General features: G+C 37.7%; 1 protein-coding gene across 1 annotated transcript; it reads left to right on the forward strand.

Annotated features, from left to right (window-relative positions):
- Positions 1-583: 583 nt before the first annotated feature.
- Positions 584-12334, forward strand: LOC104522568 (aftiphilin-like). The gene is made up of 3 exons (XM_010164898.2): positions 584-1052; positions 5029-5152; positions 11177-12334. The coding sequence occupies exons 1-3, from the start codon at positions 872-874 to the stop codon at positions 11319-11321; spliced, it is 450 nt and encodes a 149-aa protein (XP_010163200.1). The 5' UTR covers positions 584-871; the 3' UTR covers positions 11322-12334.
- The last annotated feature ends 738 nt before the right edge of the window (positions 12335-13072 follow it).

The raw sequence follows: 13072 nt of genomic DNA on the forward strand, positions 1-13072 counted from the left end.
CTCAGAAATGTAAGTGCATGCAAAGGAAAGAAAACAAGTTTTGGAAACTTATTTGATTGACAGACTAGAAACCTGTAAAGAAACTGATATCTTCACGAGGAGCCTGCCAACAGCAATTAATTCATGACACTTAAGTTGTTCAAAAGCAGGCTCAAATTAACTGCATCTCTTGCTGCACTGGTGTTGCCTCACGGTGTCGTTTCGGAAGCTGTGGGATGTTAGAGTTTGGATAGCAATATCATGGTGCTGAAGGAAAGCCTGGATGGACCCTTTTGCTGTTGTCTGGTGTCTTATTACTTCAGTCAATCATCATGCTTTCTTTTTAACAAACAACTTCTTTAAAATGTATCTTGGTTTGATTTCTGGTTTAGTACTAAAGGGGAACAGTATAACTGACCAGTGAGGAACTGGATAGAAGAGTGGCATTTGTTACCCTGTGTTCACACTGCTTTAAGATAATGATAATTAATAGCTTAAAGCTGCTAAATAAAACTTTAAATTTTGTTTTGTTTTGTTTTGCTCTTTGCTGTTTGGGGATCTACTAAGTCTTCCTGATGAAAGAATGGCTTTCCATTCCAGTGAGGGGAGAAAAAGCCCGCTATATTCTAACGATTAATTGACCTATATATTGTTTCCCTTTAACTTTGATCACATCTTTCTCTCTGGGTCGTGCTGGTTCTCTTTCATTTTTTAGATTGAAATAAATTTATCTATTTTAAAGTTACTAGTGTTGATTTCCTTGCTGCATTGTACATGAGGAAATGTGCACTGAATTAAGTTGTTAACATTTTTAGAAGGTACAAACTAATACTGTAAGCATTGTTTTCATGTCAATTTTTAAATTGCGTACTGAGTACTAATTATAACTTGCATGTTCAAGTGTGTGTCTTACCCCTTTTTACACATAAACCCCTCCCTTGGCTTACCTTCTATATGGCTGCCTACCAACACGGTCACTGAATTTCAAGCTAGTGGAGGTTCCACTCTTCTGAACCTTGATTTCTTTGGGCCCGTGGATGACAGTAGCTCTAGCAGCACCACCACAATCCCAGGTCAGCAGAGTGTTAAAACCACAAATGTAATATTATAACGACTTACTAAAAGCATGAGCACATCACTTGACTTTCCTATAAACAAGGAGAAATTTTACATTGCGTTTCTCTAAAATGTCTCTCTACTGCGTTGGTTTTTTTTTTTTTCCCCCCCTTTAATCTGTGTTCTGTTTTCTGGTGTTTTTGTATCGAGTGCGAAGTATTTAAAAGGTACTGTCAGCTCTGTATTTGTTCACGTGCTGAAGGAATGAATGGCTCTTACGCTCTGGCAAATATGATGTTAAAACACTTATTTCAAATGAGAAATTTAGAAAGTTAATTTTTCTGAGCACTTAAGAAAAATTGAAAAATGCTGTAAATGGATGTGACAGTTCCCAAAAAATGAGCCTTTTTCTCTCTTCTGAGTGAGTGTCTCCAAATTATAGGACTATGATATTATTTGGAAGTTGTGTGTGAATATAAATTCTTGGGGCTTAACGTATCACAGTCCCACTGGTGTTTGCTGCTGCCAGGAGGTTGTAAATTTTTCCTTTGTGTAAGCTACTGATTCTAATGATCAAGTGAAAAAAGTGTTTTAACAACATTCATAATAGAAAACAAGGATAGTTGCATGTGTGGGACGTTAGAAGTTCATGAACACTAATTATCAAACCAAAGGACTTTATCTGCGACTTACTGCCTTAAAAAGGGGATGAAAACACAGCTCCATTCTCCACTGAATAATAGGTGAAAGTAGTTGAATTCTTTTATCACATGGTTTTGACATGCTCTGAGTATTTTGCACGAGCTTGTGAAAACCTACGCTTCGAGTAAATTTCTGCAGGAATTTAAGGGAACATTTTTGGGGATTTATCCCAGTGCCTAGGTCAAGTAGATAAGGCAAATATTCTTTCAGTACGATGTCTGCAGCCATGATAATCACTTTCTTTGTAGGAAGGGTTTTTTTCTTCTTAGCGATTTTAATTTTAAAAATAAATTTTTAAGAGGTTTGGGGTTTTCCTACATTTCACATAAGTGCTTATAATTATTATTGTATTTTTTGTTTTTAAAAAGACCCTGCTTTTCTTAGTTATGTAAATCTAATCCTTGAAAGAAATTTTACGATGTCACACTCCAAATGTCTTTTTATGCCACCTTTGAGAAATGTCATTATCAGCTGAAAGATGGCAGGGTTGTTGTGAAAGTGATAGGTAGCAAATTTAAGAGAGACTTAAGTCTTAGAGATTCTTTTGGAAGTGTGTGCAAGTCTATCGACGTAGAAGTCATCAGTACCCAGTATCTGTACTTCTCGTTCGTGTGTCCTGATGGTGTGCACACCCAAAGTGATTACTGAAAGGATACTCCTCTGTTAGCCTTTTCTTGCATTTTTATGTTGTTTTTGTTGTTTCATCAAGTTACAGGTATTATCACCTTCCCTGGTATGCCCAGTAGTGCCTATTTTGGGGTGGTTTTTTTTTTGTTTTGGCTTTTCTTTCCTCCTGACTTGTTTCTGGGAAAGTCATTTGTTTGTTGGCTTGCAGCTCTTGTGTTTGTGTGCGTGTCTAGGAGCTTTGTGTGGGGTTTGGTTGGCTAACTTTCCTTCAATATCTCATTAAGGTTTTGCAATGCTTTCCTTAGATATTATCTAATCATTTGAATAAAATGGAGAATATGCAACTCTTACAAATAACTAAAATAACTGAAAGACAAATTGTTAGCTCTTTTGGCTTAAAGAAGAAACTTTTATCAGTAATAGAAGTTTGTTCTTTCTCTGAAGACCTTAATTTTACTTACTATAGACCTACGCCGTATTCTTCTCAGTCTGATTTTATCAGTCGCCAAAAATCGCTTCTTATTAAAATTTGCATTCCATGTCATGAAGAGGGAGTTACTCATTTCTAGTATGTCCCCACAGATTTAGTGTATTGTTTTATTTTTCACATTGATAGTTTAACGTAAATGTAGCTGAGTAAGAGGTGCCAAAGAACAGTAACTTGAGCAGTGACATTGCACTACAATAAAAACGAATTCAGGACTGTAAATGTGAATATCTAAATGATGTAACTTATAAGATTGCATTTAATACTTGTAGCAGAGTTGCATGTCAAAGGACTCCTTGTTTCAATTAGTTTTACAATTTGTACCTTAATGGGATTTCGCAGGCTTCTGCAAGTCAAAGTGTATTTCTTCAAGTCTTCCTCTCCCTGTTTGAAAGTGGATATTTTATGGAATAGTTGGGCTTTTTTTTTTCCTATTTCCAAGTTCTGTAAACATCTGACAACACTTAAAGTCTTGGTATACTGGTCTCGGGACAGTAGGTATTTTGGGTTTGTTTTTTTTTTTTGCATGAAACTGGGTGAAATTAACTTTGAAAATCTAGACTTAAAAAATCTAGATTGAAAGGAGAACCGATTAATTTCTAATTGACTCCTATGAAATGGAGCACATCTTCCCCTCACTCCCCCCAGCTCCTGCAGCTTAACCAGATTATTTTCTTCATTTTACTTTTTTGATTGGCTTAGTTTCCTAACAGTGAAAGAGTGCTTCACTTGTGCACAAATGACAAATGGTCAAGACGCCGCTTGGGGAGCGCAAAGCAGACAGGAGGATTGTTGTATTCATCTTTTTGTGCTTGTAGTACTGCAGCTACTGGGTGGAAAAGGCAGGAAAATAGGCACAGACATTTTTTTTCTATTTAGTAATCCTTCAGTATTTCAAGAGTACTTCTAAAAGTGTCTTGATCCAGGCAAATAAACTCAGTAAAATCATCAGCACATTGGTTTATAAATGCTGGTTTTATATTGGGTGGGACCATCGTGTCCAAGTATTTGCAGCGTTTGTTCTGCAGTAGTATGAAATGCTTCTGTGTTGTCCAAACCTGCAGGCACTAGTGTTACACTTGTTTAGAATGCAGGTGTCTATAAAACATGAGGCTTCTGTACAAAAATTCTACGCTGTTTTTGAAAAAAAATATTTATAATTGTGGATAGTGCATATGCACACTTCATTTAAACCCATGAAGCATAAAATAGCTGAAACTGTAACTAGAGGGATATCACCAACTTAAAATGCTTCTGAGCAACAAAATGTGTTGTAACAATCTTTCCTCTTGATTTCTTTTGGTAATTCTAATTCCTAGAAACTTTTTTTTAAAGAAAATATACTTAATATCTGGAAATTCTAGAGCTACCTCCTACTGAAACGTGATACTTGATTTAAACAGGTGGAATTTCACCCATAAGTATCTATTTTTTTGGATGCAGGTTTGCATGGTTTTCAGAATGACCTCTGCTGATAAAATATTAAATCAATTTGCAGTATATGTGAAGTGAAAATTTAGCATCTGATTTAAGATATCTGAAACTAGGAAATCAAGGCTGAAACATCCAGATACTTGATGCTTTATAAATACTTAAAAGATAGAAAGGGAGCATAGACTAAAAGTTCTGGTAGCATTGTATATATTAGTATATAATTTGTTTTTAATGCTATTCCACTTTTATATGTCATAAAAACTGCTTTTTCTCACTTAAAAAAAAAATTTTAACACCCCATTGTGTGAAAAGCAAGATACTAAATGCACTTTAATGCATGCCAGCGTTGTGTGTCGTCTCTCGTTAAAGAGTTGGTCCCTGTTCTTTTAACACAGACAGTTGAGTTGAAGTAATTGAAACAATCCATTTTAATGCAACTGACATTTTTACGGGTGTTTCACTCTACAAGGTAAATCAAACTTGTTTTCTTTACTCTTAGACTGAGACCTGGTATGCCAGACTTGATCCAATGTGTGTGTGTTTTGTAGTATGACTATAAAAGCTACTGAAAAAGGGTGGGGAGAGAGGACAGTGTTTCAGAAACGCAGACGTGTTCTGTCATGTATCTCGAAATTATAAATGATTCAGATGTTTACAGAAAACAGTCTTTAGCAAGTTGATCTTTGGCTAATTATGGCTGTACTTGCCTCCAACCATCACTGATTATCATTTTATACTATAAGGTGTGGATCCCGAGTTGTTTGAATTGACAACCTCAAAACTGGAAACTACCAACGCAAGCAACAGAGTGACTGATGCGTTTGCAAGACTCATGTCCACAGTGGAGAAGGCAAGCACGTCCACAAGGTAAATAATACTTGTTTCTCTTTTTTTTTTCTTCTTTTTCTAAGGGTGGCACGAAATGGCCAGAGTGAATGTCTGTGCTGTTTTAGGTCAGAAGGCTTAAATTTAGTAATTAAACTTAAATATGAAATTTATACATACAGCAGTTAATTTATCTTTCAAGTTATCATAGAACTCTAAAATAAGATGGGAAACAGTTCATGAGCTGAAAGATGATGACCAGGACATAAGTTTAAAAACCTAAAGCCAAAGACTGAACTGGAAGAAATTACTTTCTGAAGAACAAAGCTGATTCCTAAGAATGGAAGGGTAAACTGAACCACGCACTTCAGTGACCTGGGACTTGGACAGAAGACTCTCCTCAGTCCTCTCTGTAATTTATAGTTATGGAATGTTCCACAAGTAAAATGCTTAAACTGACTAATAATTATGACAATATTTGTCCCTTCCCATATATTTTTAGCACCTGTCAAAACTTCAGAGACTAAACATCAGATTCATTTTGCTGTTGCAAGTTAGGGAATGAGTGTGTAGTTGGTTTAGGATGTTCCTTCTGCTTCATGGATCTCATGTGAAGTTCTCCTGTACTTTTTCTATGGGTAGAGTCTTTAAGTGTCAAACATCTTCATTGAGGTCTGGCCTATTGACTGGGTACAGAGTAGACTCTCCATGTATAAGCTTGTATTCTTTGGGTTTATTTTTTGAAGGTGTATCTTAGCAGTAGGATCCTGGACTGTCTTAACATATAGTTAATGTCTGTGCCCATTAAAAGAATTGCCAAGTGATTCTCACCAAATAAAATGTTTCTATTGTTGAGGAAAGGCAGCCTCAACATGCAACAAGTATTAGTTGCTTTGCAACTAATTAGTTGCAAAGTATTAGTTGCTTTGCAACTAATAGATAGTAACTTATCCTCATTCTTAAGTGAGCTTTAGAGTTTATTCGACACCCTAAAACTTAATAGGTGCATTTCCACACCTCGTAGCACTTAAGAGAGGAGGCACAGTTGAAGAGTTCTGGCAAATGTAGTGATTTTAATGCTGGGAGAAGGCTGGCTTTCTTAAAATGACTAAAACTATAATTTCCAAGAGCTCCTTTAAAACATTCTTTCATTGAGAAAACTATGTTGCAGTGAAAACGTTTGAAGTCAACTCTGAATAAAAAAGATCAACGAGCCATGAAATTTCAAGGGAGAACCAGTAGAGGGAACTCCACACTTCAATGCTGATTTTTGTGTCTGGGCTTTTGGATTGCCTATTTTTCTGTCCATGGAGTGCATTTACTCTTTCTGAAGATACACTAGTGGGGGAAAAATATGACTTTCACTAATTAGAAAACACAGTTACAGTTGAAATATTTTTGTAATATGTTCCAAGTCTGATTTAACAGTAACCACAAATTCACAGCAGGCCATACAAACTGCAAATGAATCCTTATTAATTATTTTATTTCCACTCATAGATTTGCATCTGATTGCTTGCTTTAAGCTTTCTTTGCAAAAGAACACGGCAGTCTACTTTGCTTAAACAAATATTGACCTTTGTTTTTCCATATTATTGTTTTTTGCTATGAGGGGTTTAGGTTTTTTCCCAATGCTTCCATGGTGCACTTGTGCTGTTAAAGCTTTTTATCCAGCTGTCAAAGTTCTTCCCCCTTTCTGGAGAGCATTGCTTACTGATCAGAAGTATTCTAGATCAGAAGTACTTCTAGATCTGTGCTGTAGCAATATATCAGACCGTAGGAAGAGGCTGGGGACCTCAGACTTGGCGGTTAAGTTCAGACACACACAAGGATTAGCAGTTTTAAAGCAGCTGTTCTCACTGTTCAATACATTTTGCATGTTTTTGTCAACTCTGAATTTTTAAAATTGTGGATTTTGTTTGTTTTTGTTTTTGGTTTTTTTTCGTGCTCTCCGAAAGAAAACAAGTCTGTTTTTCTGTTCTTCAAGCTAGAAACCTTCAGAGATATGAGAAGGTCTTATCTCAGCGGTATGCCAAATATGTTGCAGTGTGTTAGCTTTTTCTAATAAAATTCTTTTTTCTTTTGACTTTTAAAAAATACTTTCTTAATGAACTGGAGACTTATAATAGGAGTGGCTGAGTACAGCCAGCTTAACAAGGATGACATTTATACACCAACCTGGGAACATAATGGACTGTTAGCCAGCTGTTCATGATAACTGGTTAGGGAGGATGTGGCCAGTGTCAGCTTCACTTGTGCTAAGGCTATCCCACGTCTGTCTGACTTACCTGAACTCAGAATCTTTGAGGATAAAGTTTAGAGTGAAAATACAATTGCTCAGCTGTAGGAAGCCATGTGAAGAGTCATTTTTTTGTCTGAAATAGCCCCATCTTTTGCTTGCAAACCCATCTCTTGAAGTTGGAAAGTCAGCTTCTCAGAAGAAAAGTGTTGGGAGAGGAGGAGAGACTTCCCCCCTCAGCTTGAGCCTGAAACTTTGGTGGCAGCAGTAAGTGTTGAAGGTCAGGGATCCGGTGCAGTATTCCACTGAGAGACTCTGCAGCCTTGCCTGCTTCCACAGACTTGGCAGAGATCAAAAGTTTATCTGCTATCTTTTTGAAGGAAAGCAGAGCACTGACACCTTTCCAAGAAATGGCCAAAACCCTGGTTTAAACTGGAAATACTCCCTGTGGGCGGTGCTGGATGGAGCAGGCTAACTCTTAATTACAGAGTGATTTTTTTTATTATTATTATTTTTAAAGTGCATTTCTCTAAGGAACTTATTGGTGCTATTAGAGCCTGCTGGTGCTGTCCACAAAACCCTTTGCAAACATGTGATGACCAAAGTCCTGAAGGACTTGAATGCTGCAGGAAAGGGTTGGAATACAAAACAGAACAGTGAGGTGTCAGTGATGCATTGACAAAACATTCCCTATTTCTTGTTAAATTTTCTTCCAACAACTTTCCTCCCCATCAGTCTGGCAGCTTACTGTTAACATGCCTTTGAAAGAGAACTTCATGCCAACAGGTAGAGGGACTTGCAATTATTTGCTTGGGTAAGGGCATCCCCTCTTGTCTTGGAAGGATCTGTAGCCTAGAGCAAGAGAAGAGATGGATGGTGGCAAAGTGTTCTGTAAAAGGTAGTTTTAATACCTGAATAGACAGGGACTCGATGTTTTGAGCCAGGGCTGGGTCCTTTAATGGTTTAGCAATGCAAAGTTCTGGTTCCAAAGCAGAGGAGGTAGTAGAGCTGCCACTGACAATCCACTAGAGTGTCTGTTCCATAAACCACAGTAGCTAGAAATTAAAGTGTATGAGTAGAAGGTCTGCAACAGCCTCCCACAGACCAAGGTTTAGCAAGAGAATCTCCCTTGACAGTGAGAACATCTTCAGCAAAAGTGGTGACTGAAATTAATGCACCTGACATGGTTCTTTCTCTTGCCTCTACCAAAAGGCATCACAGTTATTAGGCAGTTTGGTAAGTTTTAAGGTTAAAAACCATCTGCAGTGATGATGCTACCTTGCCTTTTAAGTTAAGAGAGCTAGTGAGTAATTCTTTAGTGGTGGCTCTGGTGATATTTGCTGCCAAAGGTGCTGACTTACCCGGAAAGGGTACTTGCAGTGTCCAGTTTTATTGTCTTCCAGAGGAACCTGTCCCTCTCCATTGAGAAATGGTGACTTTAGGCTGTCTCATCCCTTTAAAAAAAGCTTTTGAGCCTTTTTACCAGGTGATTGTATATATAGCTGTAACTTGGTCCTGGTTAAATAATGTTTGCTGTGTAAGTGTGTTACCTTGTCCTTCTTTATAGATACTTTTATACAGAGCACTTGAAGTAGAGAAATTATTGCAAAAGGCCTCCAGCCAGGAGGGGAGCACACAGTAATTGGGTGAGATTCACATCTGACTGCTCACTGGTCACATCTGACTGTGCTCACTGGTGTGTGTGTTCTGCAGTGATGTTGCAGAGCCCAGCTAGTACAGCAAGAGCCATAGCGTTGTCCTGTGATAAAGGTCCTGCATATGACCACTAAATAAAATGCAGCAGTGCCTCTGTGACCCAGCACTGCCATTTCTTAGCATGCCACAGCTGAGCAAAGGAGGAAGAGGCATATAAATAGCAAGGAGTGTGTGAGCTCCATCTCGGTGCCTGTTTAACAATTACAGGAACTCCTTTTAATGCAGATCTCTGAGTCAGCCCTCTTCCTCTGGCTTCCTCTGTCAAACACTCCTTTGTTAGCTGTAAGTCCTTGATCACCAGGAGTTTGTACCTTTAAGAGGCTTGTGGTAAGTGACTACTAATAGTGGCACCAGATACTGATAACACGGTGGTGGTTGACAACCACATTTCAACAGCTCAGAGATAGTCCTTCGAGTGCAAACAGGGCTGACTGAGAAGTTGTTGGAAAAGGAGGCACATATTGGCTCTCTGCTTCTTCCTTCAATAAATCCAGCACACAGCTTTGTTTATCCTCCAGAATTTGGTAATCTGCCTAGTCAGTGGCTCATGAAATTCCACTGCAGCAGAGAAAAGAAAATATTGCTATTCTAGTGAAGGAAAGTCAGATTTAGTATCTAGGCTGTGCCTCATCTAGAGATCTTTCATCAAGTGGAGATTTCAAGTAGCAAACAAAAGTGATAGTTCAGTGTCAACACAATGATCAGTGATGTCAAGGATGAGTTTGACTCCAGCTCTTTTTTTTTTTTTTCTTCTCTTCCTAGCTAAAAAATTCAGAGACTGCTGCTGAAGCAAGTGCACAGCCCCTTGCTTTCCCCTGATCTCTGATCAGTTCAGGAAACAATCCTGATGGGTGCTGTCAAAAGAAAACATAAGTACATGCCACTTCATGATCAGAGTGGTGATTGCCCTCTCCCGAGCTCAGTTTAAAGTTTATAGAATCATAGAATCACAGAATGTTGTGGGTTGGAAGGGACCCTAAAGCTCATCCAGTTCCAACCCCCCTGCCAGCAGCAGGGACACCTTCCACTAGACCAGGTTGCTAAGACAAGATAGAGAAAATAAATTTCTGAAGTGTTTTAGGGCACTTTATTTGGTTTGAGCCTTTTGACTCAGCATTTTGCCCCAAAGATGAGGGAGCTTATTTAGCTGGAATTTCTAATGTCATTACAGGGTGCAGCAGATGCCTTTTTGGAACTGGAATAATGTTTGATGGAATACTCATTTTTTTTTTTTTCTAGTAATAGGCAGTGTTCTTCAAGATAAGACATCTGTAAAGTATGTGTGTTTGGGCAGGGGAGGGAGTCTTCTGTAGTAGCCTGAGCCAGTCTTCATTTTACTTAGGAAATGTGAGTTTCTTGCATAATAATGAGAATCAAGTGACATGGGATTCAGACCTCTTTATTCATTTGGGCTCAGTAATTCCTGTGAATAATGCAAAAAGCAAAGTGATTCCCAAACTGCTGTATGTATCGTTATGGCTACACATATTACTGCACTTCAAAGCAAGTAGCTACAAGTTGTGAGCCACCTTTTGCTGCTGATGAGCCCAAGGGAGGGGAAAAAAAAGGGGTTTATAAAGCAATGTAAAGTGGTATGATGTATAATCTGAGTATGGTCATGTCAGAAACACAGCATAAGAATCTTTTTCTTCTTTTAAAAATATTAAGTTAGGAACTTCTTAATGTCCTTTCGAGATTTTTCCATTTTATTTTGAAAGCTAATACTGGGTTTGGGTAGTTAAGACAATAGGAGCATTAGTTCTTATCCCTAGCATATGGGGCATGGTTGTTTCTTCAAGCGAGTAGACCCAGAATGGCATGCTGAAACCTGCCAAAAAAAGAGAAAAATGGATAAAAATTAACATCTGAATAGAATTTTTTTTTTTTCCTTATAGCAACAATATTCCAGAACATTTTGCTGACTTTTTATGTTAACATTTTTTTGGTAGGCAGGTAGATATTATAACATTAGACTACCTTCAGGTAGCTTACAGAAGAACCTGTTAATGGGAGACAAACTGCCAGAACACTGCTTCAGTCAGTGATTCTTTTGGTGATCCAAGGGATAGCAGGTACTGAATTAATGCACTTTGTTCTTTTCTTCTCAACAGGAAGCCTAAAAAGGAAGAACATCTTAGCGAAGAGGCTGCCAAGGTGATTTCTAGCCTTCCTGACTTAACTTTCATGCATGCCAAGGTGTTGATGTTCCCAGCCACATTAACACCTTCAACAAGCTGCCAAGAAAAGGTAGACTAAAGTGATGTGAATTGGACGTTTTCTATTGATTTTTTTTTTTTTCTTCCCTCTGTGGGTTGTAAAAAGCAATCTTGCTTTAATAAAAAAAAAGTTCAGATGATTTGTTGGTAAGCAGCACTAGAAAGGTATACATAGTAATGTATATTTATTTACATACTGGAGTCCTAAATTTATATTAGAAAAAAAAAATGTAAATAATTGGGGGTAAATCTTTTTGAAGATCTATTCTTTTTGTTGTGCTGGGGTGTCTACATTTATGTCTTTGTGAAATACACTGGTGGTGTCCTTCTTACAAAACTTTAAAAAGTTAAAAAAAAAAAAAGAAGTAAATCCTAGAAACACAGAATGAAAACTTCAATCTTCCCAATCTGTGAAGTTCCCCCTGAAAGGTTTTCAGATTGCATTGAGCATCTTTTTCTTTCCTGCATATATTAAAATACGTGTTGCTGGGGGAGGGGGGAATCTAAAAGGTGACATTGTCCCTTTGCGGGTTTTCAGTTATTGTTGTTTCTTTAAAACCCGATCATTTCTTTTGTGTTTTAACAAGCTGAAGATGTGTTTTTCCTTTTCTTCTCCCCTATCCCCTCCCCCTGTTTGATTGGTTGGCTGATCAATTTTTATGTTCTTAAACTTTAATAGTATTGGCTCTGTCACTATATCGCCTTTTGAAAGGTCTGCTGTCAGTAACTTCTTGTTCCAGTTACGGATCACTGTTTAAACACTTTTTATTTTTTTTTATTATTATTATTATTATTTTTTGGGGGGTCATTAGAAGGTTGTCTGCTTTTAATCAGTTTGATTTGGAAAAGAAGGACCAAAACTATATGAATGTCTTACAATGAAATTTACCTGTTAAATTTTTTTTTTTATGTTCTGTTGTTACCACTATTCCTGTTTGATTTTTGCACAGTGTAAAATGACATAATCATAGATTGCTATGGTTTTAGGCTGTATATACAGTAAAAAACTATGGGTTGTAAATGTCTGGGGAAATTCCTATGGAAAAAAAGAGAGCTATGTAGAAGAACCTCTGAAAAAGGTCAATGTGCATGCCCAAGGTCTTTTGAGATTTAAGTGTGTAAATTTCCTTTTAGCTTACACAAAATAAAATAATTTAAAAGATACGTATGTATATAGTCTGCTATGTTTTTATATTTTTATGCAGAATGTATCCATCAGTCATGTTTCTGTTGATGGCAAAATTGATGCACGGCGTTAACAACAGAACCTTCTAATTTGTGTTGTGCAGTCCCACGAAACGCACCTGTCGGGGTCGTGCAGGAGGAGAAGCAGACTTCTCTTTAATCGCCCTGTCTCTTTGAACATGTCATGTAGTCTTTGATTTCTGTCTTTTTATTTCTGTCTCCAACTTGCCTTCTGGCTTGTAGGGCGACGTGGCTCAAGTTGTGTCAGTATTTTTGGGTTAGAAGCTTCTTCAAAGTAACTGGTACTACTCAGCTGTGAGAGGTGAGGTGAGGAAGGATGACTGGTTTTGCCTATTTCTTAGCTAGAAATAAGAATTTCACGTAGCATTTGCTTAAGTTTCCTAACATGTTAGTTTGCACTGTAGCTCTTTCAGCAGCATTTCTTCGGACTATCTGCAGGTAAGGCATGTTCTGGGTGCTGATACTTCTTGAAGGTGCTTTGCGTGGGTGTAGACTCTCCCATGTCTAACCTGTACTACGTGCACAGCTCTTAAGTGCTCAGTAGTCACCGCCGGTTCATCACTTACCATCTAGTTCTGAGAAATC

This window comes from Antrostomus carolinensis, unplaced genomic scaffold (assembly GCF_000700745.2).
Source record: "Antrostomus carolinensis isolate BGI_N321 unplaced genomic scaffold, ASM70074v2 scaffold9843, whole genome shotgun sequence".
Taxonomy (NCBI): domain Eukaryota; kingdom Metazoa; phylum Chordata; class Aves; order Caprimulgiformes; family Caprimulgidae; genus Antrostomus; species Antrostomus carolinensis.

What these genes read in the sequence shown, in the direction of transcription:
- LOC104522568 (XM_010164898.2), top strand. Translation starts at nt 872, where the DNA reads ATGTTCAAGTGTGTGTCTTACCCCTTTTTACACATAAACCCCTCCCTT. An exon ending in CAGCACCACCACAATCCCAG is followed by an intron (nt 1,053 to 5,028) that starts GTCAGCAGAGTG and finishes TTATACTATAAG; the next exon opens with GTGTGGATCCCGAGTTGTTT. An exon ending in AAGGCAAGCACGTCCACAAG is followed by an intron (nt 5,153 to 11,176) that starts GTAAATAATACT and finishes TCTTCTCAACAG; the next exon opens with GAAGCCTAAAAAGGAAGAAC.